The sequence below is a fragment of the Osmerus eperlanus genome, chromosome 5 (assembly GCF_963692335.1).
Source record: "Osmerus eperlanus chromosome 5, fOsmEpe2.1, whole genome shotgun sequence".
NCBI lineage: Eukaryota > Metazoa > Chordata > Actinopteri > Osmeriformes > Osmeridae > Osmerus > Osmerus eperlanus.
The window spans coordinates 10588377-10607587 of NC_085022.1; the positions used below are offsets into that span (position 1 = coordinate 10588377).

Consider the following 19211-nt stretch of genomic DNA (forward strand, 5'->3'; position numbering starts at 1 on the left):
CAAGACGAAACTTTTGACACCGACGTTGTCTATGTAGTCCAAATATTGACGGATCCTTAGAGGGCAAAAATAAATTGATTGTGCGATTAGCGGGCGGGGGTCCTCAAAAACAAAACAAAAAGTCTATAGCCCAGGGGCCTCAGGTGCTATTAAGACGCCCCTGCTCGTCACATTACGTAACTTTGTTCTGAACAGAACTGGGTGTGCAGACACATACAATAAGTTTCTCCATCTTGAAATTGTAAAACCTAGAAATGTTCACCATGACAAACAGTTGCTACGTTACAAGAAACAATAAACCAATCCGATTGGCCAACGCTAGCATTTTCACGCTCCTCATTTACCTAAAGTTGAGAAAATCCAACTTGCAACGCTCCGCTCCGCTCGCCTTCCCACAATGCCCTACGCGAGCGTCCACACCTGGTTTCATTGAAAATGAATTGGAAGCCGCCGCCCCGCGCCGACAGTTCCGCTGTAGTGGACACGCACCTTGAGCCCCATTGTACCGAATTATGTTGCAGTTCCACTGGGAGTGATCGCGGTCGAGTGCAAAATGAATGGGAGTCTATGGAGCTAAACGGCTAAATATGTCTCTTTCACCTGATTGTCGTTCAAATCTCAGATTTGATTGTAGTTTTTGCATGTTAAACATGGATTATAGGTTGAAAGTTGAATGAACGAGTACTTATCTCCTTTCGATTTCTTACAGGGTGAGTCGTTGTTGCCCATAACAAGCTAGCATTCTGCTAATGAATGCTGATTGGTTAGTGAATGACTGACTACGACCAGAGATCCCTCTTTATGGCATCCAAAGCGGAACCAGAATGTCAGAGCATTAGCAACATTAGCAACAACATTAGCAAACCAAAACTATTTCTAGCATGTGTATTGACAGAGCCTAACCTGTCAGCTGTGTTGTTGATGCCTCGAGAGAAAAAAGGAAGTGACCAGAGCTCAGGGTTGTAGTGATGGGTCGTTCGCGAACGATCCGGCTCTAAGAGCGGGTAAAAAACGTCCTGAAAGCTTTTAATGCTGGCATACTAAACATTTGGTGTTACTTGTAGATATTACAATACATTTGGCAATGATAGCAATGCTGTTGGACTTGGAAAAGCAGTGTATATGGTTTGGCAGGGGCATATTTTGAGTTCTGATATTGGGCTGGCCATTGGGCTGGTTTTGGGCTGGTTTTGATTGGCCATTGGGCTGGTTTTGTCACACAGACCTGGCAACCCTGTAGTGATGGGCATTCCGGCTCTTTTTCGTGAGCCGTGGGCTCTTGAAGGTGAACGTCGGGAGCTGGCTCGCATATCTGAAGAGCCGACTCTATTTTAATAGATTAATACAGCCTATAAAAACTAAATGATTATGAAATAATGAATTTTAATTGTATTTAAAATAATTGACTAATTCAAAGAACAACAAAAAAATACTTGTAGGCTTAAAGGCGCACACGATCATCCTCACATTCTGTTCCTGTCAATCCTGAGGGAGGGCCGAGCCAACTCACACACAGTCAGAGAGTAGTCAAAACTCGGAGGAGAGCCATGACAAATCAATGCACATAAAGATATGTGGTTACGGTCGAGTATGATTTCATTTAAAAATGTAATTCAAATTGTTTTCACACCCATCATAGTCAAATTCATAGTTAAAACATGTATTTTTTAAAGAGCCGTTCGGGAGCCAAAAGAGCCGGCTCTTTTTGGTGAGCTGAGCCATACGAGCCGGCTCACGAAAAAGAGCCGGAATGCCCATCACTACAGGGTTGCCAGGTCTGTGTGACAAAACCAGCCCAATGGCCAATCTAAACCAGCCCAATGGCCAGCCCAATATCAGAACTCAAAATATGCCCCTGCCAAACCATATAGACTGCTTTTCCAAGTCCAACAGCATTGCTATCATTGCCAAATGTATTGTAATATCTACAAAGTAACACCAAATGTTTAGTATGCCAGCATTAAAAGCTTTCAGGAGGTTTTCTCAGGAGACTGAGAGCATTAGGCACACACACACAGTGCGTGTGTGTATGTGGGCGTGTCCCATGTCCATGTGTGTACGTGCTGATCTGGAGTCAGTTTGGTAGGATTTGGGTATAAATAAATTATTTCATTTAAAATATGGATTTTTATTTAAAGATATTCATGTAATTTGCATGCAAAATAGGTCTACCCGAACCAACGGACAAAAAATTCAACTCGGGGCAACACTTCAAAAGTAGCCCAATTCCGCGGGAAAACCGCAGACCTGGCAACACTGCCAGAGCTTGCCGTAATGCAGTATCTCTGGCCGTACAATGTGTATGACGTCAGTGACATTTTAAAAGGCTTTTTGTAACAAAAGGCGACTTAAAAAAAATCTAAAACCCAGCAGTGTGTATTTTTTTTGCCTACCCTTTCGAATTCAGCATTCAAATTACTAGACAAAAAATGATATCCTGAGAAAAGTGGATTTTGAGGGGTATAGCGCCAAAGACCTAGCCTGGCTCTGCCCTCCTACGTACTTCCGCTCAATTTTGATTTTGCTTCTGTACTCGGTCTGGCCATGAGGTAAGTAAGTCAGATGTCTCCAGTTAATCTAGCTCTGTTACATTTAGTCATTTATCAGACGCTCTTATCCAGAGCGACTTACAGTAAGTACAGGGAAATTCCCCCCGAGGCAAGTAGGGTGAAGTGCCTTGCCCAAGGACACAACGTTGTTTGGTTTTCACAGCCAGGAATCGAACCAGCAACCTTCTGATTACTAGCCCGATTCCCTAACCGCTCAGCCATCTGACTCCACATCTGCACTTGACCGTTAGCGCCCTCATATGGAACTAGAGTGGAATTGCAACCAGTTCAGAAGACGGAAGTTTCCCGAGAGTGGCAGTTCCCCCCATATTAGACATTCTAGGACCTTAGGTATAACCTTCAAATGCATAATGCAACCCTTCTGTCTGCTTCTTTCTCAAGTTGATTTTTCGTTTTTCCATTAATACTCCAATTGATAATTATTAGTATAAGAGTAAAGGGCTTCAAAATGTTTTGGCAGTAATTAAGGTTACAGCTTGAGTACCAAAAAAGATTCAATGTGCAATGCATAATAGATTTTCCTAGACATGAATAATTAGAATAAGATGGATCAAACATGTTTTACCTGTAATGTACTTCAAAAGTATTTTGACTGTTTTTGCTGTATAATAATAGAAAACGTACATCCTACTCAAGAAGAAGTGTATACCATTTTCTGTTTCTAAGCATACTTCTTAAAAGTATATCAAAAGTGAACTATTTTCAAAGCATACTTCTTAAAAGTATATCAAAAGTGAACTATTTTCTAAGCATACTTCTTAAAAGTTTATAAAAAATGTAACTAAAAGTGTACTATCCATATTTTAGTATACTTATACCTTAATATACCTCTTTTTTGTAAGGGAGTCGACAAGCTAACAGCAAGCGAAGCACGGACAATTTAATCCTACGATAAAAGTTTAAGGTTGTTATCGGATGTTAGCGATCTAAGGAAACCTCTATTCTCTTGTGTACAGCATGCAACCATTGAGGTATGTTGTTTTGTGTCTGTATTTTACTTTGGTGAATGTTATTGACATGCTGCGAATGTCATAGTATGTTCATATTAAGCTAATGTGGTCTTTATTTTCTCGTTATAGGCTACTGTTTAGTTTTCACGGTGGATTTGGAGAAGAAGCTTCAAACCTTTAGCAAGAAAGCCACTTGTGTCTGCCAGTGCTTCGAGGGAATTATAATACTTGTGATTTACTTGTGTAATAAATACTGTGTTTTAATTTACCCAATAAGGTGGTGTTTATTACACAATGTTCATTTTTGGTACAGCGTTTATCATTTCTATTAGTTTTTCTATTTTTGGGGGCCCCTGTCAGTCAGGGGCCCTTGGAATTGTCCTAACCTTTCCCCCCTATACGGCGCCCCTGCATACGGTGGCCCACGGGTAGCCTGGTCCTAACCAGACCCTCGTACATTTCATTTGTACAGAGGGTCTGGGATCGCTCCATTGACAAGCGTTAACTTCCTTGAAGGCGGGTACTCTGTTGAAGTTTAAAACTATTGGATCTGCCCAGAGCCACTCTGATCTGCCATAACCAATTGCTAGCGTTCGCCTTAGCCAACTCATTCACCACTACTGTAACGGAACTAGCTGCCGTAGCTGGAAAATCAAACTTTTCCCGAACCCCGTGGGGAGGAGGGCCACAACATCATGGCCACCAAGAAAACTCAACAAAGATTGTTCTTGCTCCGGCTTTAACTTCTGGTTATTTGGCAGCGTTGCCACAACGGACCGAATGGCTTCGCTTGCATCTTTCTCCACCGCCAGTACTGAACTACAACTCAAACTAGCGCACGACAGCAACGTCATCGTTCTCAGCCACTCCCTCTGTTCGCTGATTGGACCACCAAAAATGTGGTTTGCAAAAACTGACTAATATACCGAAATCCCAGACCTAGTACAGAAGCATAACTTACATTGGTGAATTTAAAGGTCCCATCACATGAAAATTTCACTTTAGGAGGTATTTAACATTAATATGAGTTCCCCTAGCCTGCCTTTGGTCCCCCAGTGGATAGAAACTGACAGGTGTAAACCAAGCCCTGGGTATTCTTCTCCGCCTTTGAGAAAATGAGAGCTCAAACGCTCGGTTTTGAGGGCGTGGATTTTCAAAACCGAGCGTTTGAGCGTTTTTCGCAAAGGCGGAAAAGAGTACCCAGGGCTTGGTTTACACCTATCGAAATTTGTGTCGTTGTGTTGTGTGCTAATGTTGTTCTGTTTTCAACTTTTGTTTGCTTCGCTAATGTTGTTGTGTTGTGCACCACCGTAGGGTCAGATACAAACAAGTTTTAGAGAATCAGCACGTTGAATGGAGCTGATGTACCTAGCATTGGCAGATAATACTGCTTGATCCATTTTTCTGGAAACTGATAGACTGGGGGCTTCTACACAGGGGTATTTGTCGCCATTAGTGAGTTCAGAGAGTGTTCCATTTACATTTAGTCATTTAGCAGACGCTCTTATCCAGAGCGACTTACAGTAAGTACAGGGACATTCCCCCGAGGCAAGTAGGGTGAAGTGCCTTGCCCAAGGACACAACGTCAGGTGGCATGACCGGGAATCGAACTGGCAACTTTCGGATTACTAGCCCGATTCCCTCACCGCTCAGCCACCTGACTCCCAGTTCCATAGTACAAAGGATGAAGGATATTATTTAAATGTACACAAATATAATAACAATGGACAGCCCTCTGTGTTTACCTTGTATTTCAAGGCTACAAAACCAACTGTTTCCGCAGAGAATTTCCAACGAGTGAGTGGACAGCGAATAAAAGATGAGATTTTCATCCAACAGTGATACACATGGCAAACCATGGCAAAATGTCAAGCCTGCCCTTCATTTTGGGCTCAATAATCTCTCAACAGTCTCAACAGTTTGTGCACTGTAAAGTGGAAAACACTTGACTAAGCAGGGGCAAAAGTAGGTAGAGACACTGTTTCACTTGCATTTGGTATTGATGACGTAATGGAAACATATAAAAGGGAACAGAATCTTTGAAAGGACACAAGTACATATGATTTATCCTACTGTAGGCAGTAGTGTACAGGATTTTATATAGTGTAATGATAAAGGATATAAGGTATCTTATAACATGGCAAACATTACATGTAAGCCAGGACATAAGGAACATGTGAAAATAACATAATGGGATATATTGTAATAGTGTTTCAGTACACCATGCAGACAAGCTAAGTCCTTCCACTATTTCAAGATCCTTGTTGGAGAGCACAAGATTCAATGAGTGAATGTTAATGCTGGGTGAAAAACGCCCTCACTATTCAGCCTGCAAATCAATCACTCAGCCTCCATCTCTCCCCTTTCCTCACAAAGTCACAATGGGAAGCTTGTACTACTGGTGGTGGTCCTAAGCATGATCGTGTGTGTGTGAGTGTGTGAGTGTACGTGTGTGTGTGTGTGTTTGTGTCTCCAAATGGACGCATGAAGCCTGTGGAAGGCAGCAGATTGGATGGGAAGCTCCTAGAAGCATTCAGTTCCTGGGAGGGGACCTTTTTACATGGTCAACAAGATGATAGTTAGGACTCTAGTGTCCTGTTATTCTTGTGGAATGTGTGATGTGATATGTGTCTACAGTGAATTGCTACCATACACTAACAACTCAGGCTGGTTCTCTAGCTCAGAAGAAACTCCTCCGCAAGAATCTACCTGTGAGGACCCGACACACATCCAAGACACCTGCAGCATTCCCCCAGGGACTGACATTCCAGGTGAACAGACCCACAGTCTTGTGTAAACTCCTGACATGCTATGACCCCTACTGGGACTTTCTGTGTCTTCTCAATCCTTTTGGTTGCATATCTAAACACTAACCTCAATGTACCCTTGGAACAATCAGAGGCTTTGGAGCACAAAGTCTGACATCACTGTGCATTGGAGCAGTGCTATGGAGAAGTATTGTACATGTCCCCTTCCTGATTCATCCATGGGAACATCTGCAACACTGAGCAGCTCAGAACTAGACAACACTGTGCTTCCTTCTGGATGTAACAAGGCAATGATGCTTCATCCTCAGGACACCTCTCTCTGACTGGCAGCTGAACAGACGAAGCTGATGATTCTTTGAACATAGCGGTTGGGGTGAGAATGTGCCAAGCACCGCCCCATGGTCTCTTACTCCCTGTCCTACTTCTACCCCACACCCTTCTCTCTTTCTCTCTGCCCCCCTCTTTCTCAAAGGCAGAAGTGGACATATCTCTACCACTGCCCCCTACAAGCCTTCAAACTGACTATACACCAACTTGCTGCTGGAAGCCATATTGTCACTTTACATCTCATTGATGTGTTGCACACAGTCAGCCCATATGCAGGGGAGTGAGTGCTAGTGTCTATTAAGCCATAATGCATCACATAAATATTTGAACTTTACCTAGATTTATGCTGCAGTCGTATTCAGTAAAGTGTGTCACAATTATAATCATTCACAACATAGATGAGAGGGATCTGCATGGCTGATATTTAATTAATAATAAACATTCACACACACAACACAATCCTCAAACTCTATTTTATTGCAACCTCACACAAATCAGCTTTCTGTTAAACTCCAGGCTTAACCATAAGACCAGACAACTTAAGTTCAGAGATGATAAAGCACCTTCCCTCAGTATTGCCTCCCTACCTCAATGCCTCAGAATCTCTTGGGTATATAGACCAGACTAGGGTTCCAACAAACAGGCATCGACACACAGCTGTGCAGGAGCCACTTCCCTTGTAGATGAATCTGGCCTTCCTGTTGGTTGTTAGTGAGGACAAACTCACAGCTGATCTTACATAATTGTAACTTTACAGTTTAGTTAGAGACTACATGTCTGTATATTCAAAGAATCTATCAATTTATTTCTATACTCGGTGCTCTCAAGTTGTATAAAAAGTTTGCCTTGAGATAACCATAACTGTCAACATAAAAATGGGGATGGGGGATGTTTTCTGATTGGGATATAACTCTGTATAACTAGAAACAACTATCATCTCAGTATGTCTGCACCTCATCCATTAATTGTATATAGAGGGACAAGTTATCTCTTAAGGCCAATATATGCTAGCCTGGCTCTGCCCTCGTACGTACTTCCGCTCAATTTTGATTTTGCTTCTGTACTAGGTCTGGCCATGAGGTACGTAAGTCAGATGTGTCCGGTAGATTTTCTACCGGCGAATCAGCGAACAGAGGGAGTGGCTGAGAACGATGACGTTGATGTTGTGCGCTAGTTTGTGTTGTAGTTCCGTAATGGCGGCGGAGAAAGATGCGAGCGAAGCCATTTGGTCCGTTGTGGCAACACTGCCAAATATCTATAAACTAAAGCCGGAGCAAGAACAAGTTTTGCTGAGTTTTGTTGGTGGCCATGATGTTGTGGCCCTCCTCCCCACAAGGTTCGGGAACAGTTTGATTTTCCAGCTAGGCAGCTAGCTCTGTTACAGTAGTGGTGAAGGAATTGGCGAACGCTAGCGATTGGTTATGGCAGATCAGAGTGGCTCTGGGCAGATCCAATAGTTTTAAACTTCAACAGAGTACCCGCCTACAAGGAAGTCAACGCTTGTCAATGGAGCGAGGCCAGACTCTCTGTACAATTGAAATGTACGAGAGTCTGGTTAGGACCAAGCTAGATATATGCTTCTCCGTTTTCCAAAAAACGGACACATGGGAACGCCCTCCTCTACGGGGAACGCCCTCTCCGAGCTCTCCGAGAGCCCTCGGAGAGCCCCGGAGAGCTCGACATGCACCTCCTGAATTTTCTAACTATTCGTCGTAATTTTGGACAGTTACGGATACCCCTTGGCTGTGATTGGTCAGTATTAAGAACCGCTTGCGTCAGGGGCGGGGCCGGGGTTGCCGTGACCAACAAGACGAACAGAATCCTTTGACCGCCATTGCTTTAAGTTTTTACAAATCATATTTCAGCTAAACAGTACATGTAAATCAGCATCTGAATTCAAATGTGACGAGAAATGGGCAGTGTAGTTGCTGAAAATGTGCTTATTTTATTGATGAAACGGCTAATTTGTAAATTTGCTCAGACTTTTCGATAACCTAGCTAGCATCGCAGTGCAGCGCCACCTACTCTTCTGGCGGTGAATTCTTTTCAGCACCCACAGCCTTCGGAGTACTATAAATTCAACGAATCCGTCCGACTCCGTCCGTCTGTCCGTAACGGAGTCGGAGTAGTATAATTCGGCCTTAAGCCCGCCCATCCGTTAACGGAGTCGGAGAAGCATACTGCGGCCTTTATTTCTCAGTGTGAGAAATGGCTGAAATGCGTGAGTCTCATGGCAAATGCGTAATACTGTTCATGGGGATTTTCTAGATCGATAAAGATTCAAAAATGTTGAATGAATATGGTTTAGCGGCATACAGTTTATTAAATATAATATAGAATGTTACATCAACACAATCTCATATCAGTGCAGTGACAATGTGTTTGTACGGAAGGTACAATCATGTAAATAGTTACACAGCTGAGCTACACAGCTAGGAACCCAGAGGTAATTTAAAGATATTCAGTGAAGCAACTTCCTGTCAATCTTTTCATGCCAGCTAAAAGTTATTACTTAAGAAGCTTAATAATTGCTAAATTATGTCATGACCACATGACAGAAAACTCTGACTTTCTCAGAGACAGGCTTATAATAATTGCCTACAGATTGAAAGATGGACGGGGAACATACTAGTAGTGCTTTTTGCTGTCTTTCCAGAAACTTAGATGATGCGTGTAGATTGGATATAGATGTCTCCTCAGCTGGGGCCTCATGTATAAACGTTGCGTACGCACAAAAAGCTTGCGTACGTTGGTTTTCACGCACACTTTGTGATGTATAAAGATTTACTTGACGTGAGAATGTGCGGGCCGTAATGGAAAGTTTTGAGCAGACGTGAGAATGTGCGGATCGTCCGCAAAGTCTTGTCTGGCTCTGTAACGTGGCGAATTCTAACTGAAAAGTGCCGAAACTCACCAAACATTACAAAATAAAGTTTCCACTACTACGTTTATGACGTTGACTATTCAAAAAACATGAAAATAAAAGTTTGATCATTAATGTTGATGATCATCAAAATGCCAAAACCCAAAACGGGAAATGCTATATAGCCTTCTGTTTAATCCGCCACCACTTAATAACTTCTGTTAAACTTGAGGGTGTCAAACGAACGACAAAATCACTCAGGAAATGCATGTCACGCTAACCCTATAGCTGCCATGCTGTTACGATGCGCCACCACTCGTTTCTTCGTTTAAAGTTTTACATCGGACCATTTCTTTTTAATTTCTGCCATGGTCATTTATGGCCCTATAATAATAATAGTGATTTTATTTGTAATGCACTTTACATTTAGCTAAATCTCAAAGTGCTACAGGTTAAAAACAAGAAAGGGCGCAAATAGTGACAGTTTTCCACTCCGCCGACTTTCTTTTGTCGCTAATACCTGATGACAGGCCGACAAACAGGACACATTTTCTCGCCTCCACCTCTGTTGTCAGAATCTCACGTTGATTGTGATTTATAAAGGAAAGGTGCGCAGGACCTGGCGTACGACCGGTTTTATACATGTGAATATTTCTGTGCGTAGGTACTTTTCGAGTTTTGGCCGTACGCCATCTTCTGGTATGAAAGCTGTACAATCCTTTATACATGAGGCCCCAGGTCTCCTGTCAAACGTACAGAATGACCACATGTACCATGCTACTGCATACAGTACCTCAAGTCCACCAGATGATTTCCTTACAGAGCAGGAGAGATCAAAATCCACCCTGCCATAGGGGACAAAAACACACAAAGGATGGAACAGTGTTTCTACCTTGGATTGAGGGGGGGGGCGGGGGCGGGGGGGCGTTTGCTGGTGATGTTTCTGATTGACTGGTAAGTGACATTTAACTCTGTATAACTCGGCAGAAAACCTCCTTCCGTATGCCTGCGCCTTGTCCATTAATTGTATAAAGCGGGACAAGTTACTTCTCAGTGTGAGAAATACAGGGTGTTGCCTGAGAGCGTGAGAAATTGATGAAATGCATGAGTCTCACGGCGAATACATGAGACTTGAGAGCCATGATGTTTAACTGTGGGACTGTACAGAACTACAGAATTTCTATAAAATTGTAATCTTTTCTTTTAACCCTAGTGTTAAGATTTCACATTCATATCATATATCATAGTTATTTTTGTGGTATGTCTGTGGATGTGATGAACCCACAAATGTGCAACATCAAATAGCCAGGTCATAATTTAAATTTTTAAAATCCTAAAAAAACTTGTTATGCCACAGTTTGGAATGAAAAGGAGAAAACAGGACAGAGTAACACGGCGGTTATTGCTCATTTAAAAAAAGCAGTTAAGGCGGCAGGCATGTGTTACTTCCCTGTATGGAGTTATCAGACCTTGAGAGGATACCAGAAATGTGACAAGAACAGTAGAGAGGGTGAATGACCTCGGCATTGTTGCATGAATGAGTTTAATTTAACACTTGATGAGCACTATGGCACAGCACTGATATTCTGGAGATGAAACAAAGGCAAGGCACAACGAGAAAAGTTGAAGCATTTATCAATGTTTATGAAAATGAATGAGGTACAAGACCCTCTGTTAATGCACAATAAAACCCAATAGGAGTTTTCCTGAAATGAAACAACATTCAGATGCTTTTATAACACAGCTGTAAACCTGTAGAGCAAATTAAAAAAAATCCAACCATTAAACTGAATACAATCAAACAAGTGCTTCTGATTACAGGAATTAGGAGGCAAGAAAGTGACAGGTAGCAGGCGGCAGGACCAGGTTGGGTAGAGGAGGGGCATGAAAGTGGCAAAAGGGTGCCTTCGTGTGCCTAGTGAGTCTCACAGGAAAAACATGACACTGGCAGATGTCTAGTGGTGAGCCTGTTCCCAGACTCGACACGGGACAAGTGAATTATCACAAACTCAATTAGGTAACACAACAGTGGTAGAATCCCTATCTCTGGATGGCGAGAGGGGAGAGAGGTGTGACTGTCACATACAGCAAAGGAAACAGTGGCACAAATTAAATGTAATGTTCATTTAAGGACATTGTGTAACATGGTAAAAGTGGAAGGCCATGCTAACTAAAAAAACATGCTTCTGTGTGAGTGTGAAAAACTCAAAATTCGCCATACACCTCCAGAGCACAGGCGTGGGATCTGTAGGGATGATAGGACTACACCACTACACATGGAAATATTCAGTCTAGAGGTTGTAAACAATATTTCCGCTTTGCAAAACGTATCGCACTTGTCCAACCATAATCAAAGCCTTTCCTGTCCTCTTGCATTCCTGTCTGTAGAGGTTGTGTTTAGATGTTTTAGGGAGGAGCCTTCTCTTATTCAAAGTATGAACTGAATTCCAGCAAGGTAAGAAGGAGATCAAAACTCTGAAAGGATATTTCATCTATGACCTTGTGGGGTTTATCCAACCAGTCTTCGGATTCCAACCTTGACAACATTAATCCAAGACATATTTACGATCTTATGCCTTTTCAAGTTTCTCTAATAAATCCCTCCGTATCCAGATCCTCACGAGCATTGCTACCTAAAGCTGATTTTGAACATCAGTTCAAGTAATCCTAATGTCTTATAAACACGTAATAGGGGTTTTAATGCGAACTACATACTTGTAGGTCAAGCTCCCTTGTTTATTTACTATCCACTTCCTAGTCCACCACCTCTCTATTAAATAGAGCCCGACAGGGAAAACTCAACGAATCAGTCACTCTTCCACTCTCTCCCATTTTCATCTGGCTGAAAGGACCATGTTTAGCACATCCTTCTGGCCTCTAGCTGACCTCTGTGTGCCTGCAGACTGAACACTTAACATTGCTTCCCCACCTGTGGAGAGGCCTGATGAGCATGGCCCACTTCAAAGCACTGTGCAGTGATTGAGTCGTGATTGCCATGGGCCACTTGTCTTATCTCATCTCAAGGACCAAACTTTTGGGGAATGCAAGCCAATCCAATGACATTACATTTCTTTGAAAGGCAGAGTAGTGTTTAGCTGCTCATGCCATTTGATTAAGGCTTTTAGACTATTAATCTATAGAGGTAATATGGGACCACAGTACATTCCACCCTGACAAAATAATTCAGGCTTCAACAGGATATTCAAGCACATTGACACATTTTATCCAAAAAATTCCTGCATTCACAGCAGCGCGTTTGTGACTGTCAACAGAAAATGCATTTTCAGAGACATATTGCTAAAGTGACAAGAAAGCCCAACTGGGCCGAACAACAGCAGTCAGTCTTGGTCTGTTTTTCTGTAGCTAAGTGTCACTGACGTAGACTGTGTTTATTGTGTTAAGTAATCAGGTGCCAGACACTCTCCACAGGAGGATAGTAGCTAGAGGACAGAGGCCCAGTGTGGCTGAGGGCCTCTGTACTGCCAGCCAGGGGTGCAACCCCTTTGGAGATTTGGCTTGATTGTTCCATCTGTCTTCCAATCACTGTCAAGTGTCAGTAAGCCATCTCACACATATTCCAGCTCTGTTTTACTGGATTTGTAAGGGTCTAAACATTTTGATGGTCTGACAAGATTCATTTTAACATCCATAAACGTATAAAGACAATCTAAGTACAACTCTAAAGTGAAAACAAAGGTTATTTTCTGTCATTTTTTGTATCGAAGATTACTTCTAAACTATTCTATAACTATGCCAGACGTCTGTCTGTCTGTCTGTCTGTCTGTCTGTCTGTCTGGAGTCATACATCATCAAGGGGACTAAAGTACAGCACAAAACCAAAACTAAAAGTCAAGCACAGATTTGAATCAATAACAATCTTTTGTCACATTGCTATTTGTAGCATCAACAGTTGAGCATACTGAATTTTAATTTCATCATCACTGTCATATCGACACTGAGCCTAATACAGCCTATGACAAAAACAATAAACTACAATCTCCCTTTACTGTCATTCACAATCTAATTTACATCCTATGATGTAACATATTCCAGACAACAGTCCTAAATACATGATAGTTTTAAGCTCTTGGAGAGATATCCCCCTCCAAGTATTTTCAGAATAGGATAGCTACACTTGAAAGCCTTCCAATGAAACAATATTTACACAATATAAATGTATCACTGTATTGACATTGCGTACTCAATTCACTATTTTCATTTCATGAGGAAACTTATCATTCGAAACATACATATTGAAATGGAAACTGTACAGTGTCACGTTCTTGAAAATACAGGTGCACCTGCGCCGGGTCTGCAGTGGTTTATTATATAAAACCACACAGTTTCTGAAATAATGAATTCCAACCTTACCGTCTTAATTCCGGTCATTACTCCGCATCGTGATGTTTACAATAATAGTTCAGTAGTGTGATATTTCCTTCTGGCTTATTTCTAGGCACCCACTCTGACTGCAGAAATCTGAAATCTTCTCATTCTCTTGTCATAATTCTCCGCTGCAGCAGAAGAACGAAGTCACGCCTTCTCAGAGCTCTACCGTCGAGTGACGTCAGTCCACGTCAGGATACGCCCTCGTCGGAAACGTCTGATAACTAAATGTCTTGCCCTGACTACTGAAAGGTCTACAAAGTAACATACAATTTCTGAAGATTACGTTTGACGGCTGACTTTGAAATTATGGAATTGTTTAAATTCTTCCATTTCTGCACGGCTTTTATTATTTGGAAAGTCCAGCGGATGGTCTGAAAGGCTGCTGTTGCTGAGGGGACAGCTAATTAAATTACAACTAATGTTCCTTTAATGTACACTAACTCACAACTCACAATACCTAATGTCCAATGACAGATTAGGTACCATTTCTTGCAATATACTTAATAATATATACTCGTAACTCATTTCACATTCACAAGGACAACCACAATATGTATTTACTAGGAGGCTAACTCATTGACCAGTCATACCTCATAGAACTCGTCAAGCAAGTTTTGTCTTGCATGCCTTCTGGTGGCAAGACTTAGAAAAACCCTGCTTTTGGAGGACGCGGACAGTGCATCTGTAAACTTCCCTCTACGAATTAAAAAGTCGCCATGAAGACTTCAGCGTTGTTAATATTTTTTTACTGCGTTGGATACATTCGTAGCAAACCTACATTGCTTGCTTGTACAAGTGGACAGTTCGCCTTAAATAACCAATGCGTTCTCTGTCACCCCACCTGCACAGAGTGTGACGGGCATGAGCTCTTCGATTGCACATCTTGTGGTGTTGGTAAGGATTCATCTTTTTATAGCGTCTTGTCACACTTAATATAGCATCTATAAATAGGGATAGTTGAAGCGTCAATGTACAGACCTAAGGCAATTGTATGGGCCCTTTAATACAATGTTTTTCGTTTATATTGTGAACAAGTAAAAATCATAGCTTGGAAGAAGGCGCCAGACTTCATAACAATACATAGTTTTTTGAGGTAATTCATTGTAAGTCTGGTTTACATAGTTACTACATGTGTCATATGATGTTTTTTATTTGGAGGTATCTGGAAAATACAATCCAGTGCACTTGAATGCCAGCTTCTTGATTTCCCTCTGTATAGGACACTCTTAGCCTGATTTGTGACTGCACAGCTGCCACAGTCAAACAAAGACACTCATTAATCCAAATGACAGAGGGTCTTGCCACAAAGCAAGGTTGTTTAATGGTTACACTGTTCAAAACCCTCAGATTTATCTTTCCACACTTGTTTAGATGAAAATAACCAGTGGTTGCTGACTGTGTTGTGTTTGTGTTATAGTATAACACAAAAACATAATTTCTCATGTTCCATCTGTAAACATAAGGTTGAAATCATGTGATCACTTCTTGCCCCTCTTCTGTGAAACCTGACCATGTCTGAAGGGACTCATTGTCAAGCCACGGTTTAGTGATACTACTGTCACAGCTCACAGGAGTTAACTTATGAAAGTCCTCCCACAATATCCTTCAATGTGTGTGTGTGTGTGTGTGTGTGTGTGTGTGTGTGTGTGTGTGTGTGTGTGTGTGAGAGAGACAGATAGGCAGAGAAAGAGAGGGACAAAGAAAGGGAGAGAGAGGTGGCAGTCTAGGGAGGAAAGTGGCTGGAGGGCCTCTCCTCCTGTCTCCCATGTTCTCGCTGCTGCAAGGAGTAGATGTGACAAGGCTGTAACTCAGCAGCAGTTCTGAGACCAGCCCCAGGTGGATGAGCTGGGCGCGGGGCAGGTTCCAGTGCATACATTAGTGGGCTAAGACACACAACAGTGTTTGCCCACAGCTCTGATTCGCTGTTGATTGCCCTTGATTACATCTGTTAGCCACAGCAACATCAGTCAATCTGAGTCGTGTCCTCACCATGTCTCAAATTACAAAAAGGTCATATCAGGAGAACACTGAAGAATGGCAACCCCTTCATGTTTTTGTCAGACATCTTATTAGTGGGTTATCTGTTATAACCACTGGCAGATCTTTAAGATTTAATCACATCATTCTATCACAGTAAGTCACATCATAACATTGGTTGTAGAAGGCATTGAACTTTCCCACAGTTAGCAGCCTGTTCAGATATCCCCCAGCTCATGTGATAGTCAGCCCTGTTATTTACGCTGGGTCGGCAGGGGTGGGGTGGGGGGGAAGGCATTGATTCTCGTTCCCGCAAGAGCCCCCGGTATGAAGAGGTATTTCCTGTCAGTAGAGCTTTGTGGTCAATGCATTCCTGGAGTGACCTTGGTGGAGGAAGAGGAGGGATCTTTACATAAACCGGTCTTGTGTACCTGTACTCCTCACAGATGAAGATGGACATGAGCGCTTCCTCCACCAAGGTCACTGTCAGACATACTGCCCCCGGGGACTCTACCCTGACAGGGCTCACTATGCCTGCCTGCCCTGCATCACCAACTGTGAGCTCTGCACTGATGGCAGCATTTGTGCCAAATGCAGGGAACACTACAGGCTTCAGAATGGAGTCTGCCAAACAGCCTTTTGTGATATGGGTAAGTCAACAAGAGGGAGGTGTGAGAGGAAGAGGAAGAACAAATGCAGAGGATTAGCCTGGTGCTATTAGGAACCCTATGCTGTGTATATGTGAGTGCTGACAGGTGCTCTGTGTCTCCATATTCCAGGCCAGGTTCAGGATCCTGAAACAGGAGAATGTCTCGACTGTGAGATGGGCTGTAAAACGTGTTCCACAGGTAATTCACAGGTCTCCTGACTATCGTCCCTCAATGGAAGTGGTTATCGCCTAGATCTATACCCCCCATCTCCCTGGCTTGATTTTACCTCTTCACTCTTTGTCTTTCTTCACCCAGAAGACCCTGAGATCTGCAACAGCTGCATAGAAGGTTACTTTCTGTAAGTGTCCTTGTCTCAGTCATCAATCTCTTCTGTAGTCTAGTAGCCTGCTCTGTCATCTCCCCACTGCCTCTGTAGTGAGATAACCTCCGGTGTCAGCAGCTATATCAAACGATGGAATGGATGGTGAAACACAGATGATCAGGACACATCCTTAATCTCTGTGTATATTTCTAGAATTGGGTCCAATAATAAAAGTACTTTTCTTCCAGACCATCAAGGCTTTTAAAATTGTAAATGATAAATGGTAAGTATCCATGAATATTTTTTATGCTCTGAGTTTTCCTAGGCTGCCTTGATCTCTCCTCTTTGAGGCTATCTCTCCTCTTTGAAGATAATTTACTCAGTCTGATATTTTCCAACACAAGTCAGAACCTAACCAAACATACACCTTCATATGTATACCATGATCAGATACATTAATATAGCAAAACAGGGACATTTATGTGTCAGCTTGTTGTCTTACCTGCTCCATCCTATTCACATAGATCCAGATTTACAAAGGCTGCAGTGGAAGAAATCTTCAATTGTGCTTCTCTCCCCCATGTTTAGGCCCCCTGTTGCCGAATCAAGTTACCTAGTGCACAGAGTGCCCTGTTACCTGAGCCGTAGGTTTAGCAAAGAACAGCAACCTGCTTCAGACCTCTCTCTCTCTCACACACACACACACACACACACTTCTACTCACACACCACCCGCCCCAACACACACACTCTCTCTCACACACGCATTTATTTGTTCCAGCCCATTTGTCTAGAGAGTTACGGTGCTGTTGTAGAGGTTTAATGCCTGGCCAAAGCAGGTGCATTATTGTTGGGTGGACTCTTTTCTGCAATGTATTGTTATTGTTCTTTCACAGGTGCGGCTGAACATTGCATCTTCTGCAACTATCAGTGTAACTTCGCATTCTGATGGCCTTTGCATATCCCATTCCATTTCTGCACAAAGGACCGTTTTCATCTCAGAATGTCAGTGTACGTGAAACCTGTGGCAAAGTCACCGATGATTTAGGCTTTCTCCTCATTTGAACTCAGAGTGGAGATGTGAAAGAAACTTCGGGGGCTGGAAATGCTGATGCTGTCTCCTCGGTGAACGAGCAGACTAATGTTTGCACAGAGAAGTTCTCCAGCACTGGGGAGTGTGGTATCCAGGACAGCCTCCTGTTGGCACCCAGGCTGGGCCTGCTCTCTATCAGCTGCTTTTGTGAGGGTGATGGATGCAGTGTGGCTCCGCCAGCTGTTTCTCCTCAAACAGCCGTAGCACCACCATCTCAACGCCACGGCAACGAAGCAGGAAGTGCAGGGAAGGGCTTTCATTGAGCTTCAGTGGTCAGCCTTTCATTCACAGCTGTTGGTGTACAGGGAGAAGAGCAGAGGAGAAAGGACGCAGCCCTGAGGTGATCCGGTGCTGATGGACCGGGAGTCAGAGACTTGTGTTCCCAGCTTAATGCACTGCTTCCTGTCAGACAGGAAGTCTGTGATCCACCTGCAGGTGGAATCAGGCACGTTCAGCTGGGAGAGCTTGTCCTGAAGCAGGGCGGGGATGATGGTATTGAAGGCAGAGCTGAAGTCCACAAACAGGATCCTGGCATAGGATGCTGGGGAGTCCAGGTGCTGTAGGGTGAAGTGGAGGGCCATGTTAACTGCATCGTCCACAGACCTGTTGGCTCTGTAGGCGAACTGCAGGGGGTCCAGTAGAGGGTCAGTGATGGATTTAAGGTGTGCCAGCACCAGGCGCTCGAAAGACTTCATTACCACAGAGGTCAGGGCGACGGGTCTGTAGTCATTATGTCCTGTTGGCCTTGGCTTTTTGGGCACAGGGATGATGGTGGAGGACTTGAGACAGGCTGGCACATGGCATGTCTCAAGGGAGGCGTTAAAGATGTAGGTAAACACCGGAGACCGCTGGTCAGCGCAGTGCTTGAGGGTGGCTGGAGAGACAGAGTCTGGCCCAGCTGCTTTGCGGGGATTCTGCCTCTTGAAAAGTCTGTTAACTTCACCCTCCTGAATGGAGAGAGTCGTCACTGTAGAGGGGGGGAGGTGGGAGGCCTCCTGGGTGGGAAGGGCAGCAGTGTTTCCCCTACCATTATATTAGGGGGGCGCCCCGCCCCCCTAAGGCACCCCCCGCCCCCCTGGAAGGTCAAGTTAATAAAAAATAAAGATTCTTTTTTATTTTTTAGATAGCGCCAGATCACAAAATAAGTAATTTAAGGTTACCTTTCCTACAAAACAGGTCTATAGCTTGCTATTTTATTAAACAAACTAAACAGCCTTATGTTATTTATCTTTATTTACACAACGGCATGTCATTTCTGTCTCTACATGGTCACCCCCCCCCCCCCCCCCGCTGCCCCCCCCCC

At 43.3% G+C, this 19211-nt stretch overlaps 2 protein-coding genes across 7 annotated transcripts in view; one reads left to right on the forward strand and one right to left on the reverse strand.

The window, feature by feature from the left end:
* otud7a (OTU deubiquitinase 7A) overlaps nt 1–13984 on the reverse strand; it is a 93670-nt gene extending 79686 nt beyond the window's left edge. For all 3 annotated transcript variants that reach the window (XM_062461571.1, XM_062461572.1, XM_062461570.1), the window contains exon 1: nt 13850–13984. The gene's annotated coding sequence lies outside the window, so the exon portion shown is untranslated. The remainder of the gene's footprint in view (nt 1–13849) is intronic.
* The window catches only part of LOC134021090 (proprotein convertase subtilisin/kexin type 5), a 401110-nt gene that overhangs the window by 358852 nt on the left and 23047 nt on the right, over nt 1–19211 (forward strand). Inside the window, exons 1-4 of one of the 4 annotated variants that reach the window (XM_062461566.1) lie at nt 14493–14761; nt 16291–16494; nt 16624–16692; nt 16810–16852. The exons of 1 other annotated variant lie outside the window; for it this stretch is intronic. In XM_062461566.1, coding sequence (XP_062317550.1) covers nt 14584–14761; nt 16291–16494; nt 16624–16692; nt 16810–16852 — 494 coding nt within the window. In that variant the 5' untranslated portion in view covers nt 14493–14583. Of the gene's footprint in view, nt 1–633; nt 711–14492; nt 14762–16290; nt 16495–16623; nt 16693–16809; nt 16853–19211 lie in introns of those variants that run through there. 2 more of the 4 variants (XM_062461567.1, XM_062461569.1) reach the window with 2 other exon arrangements.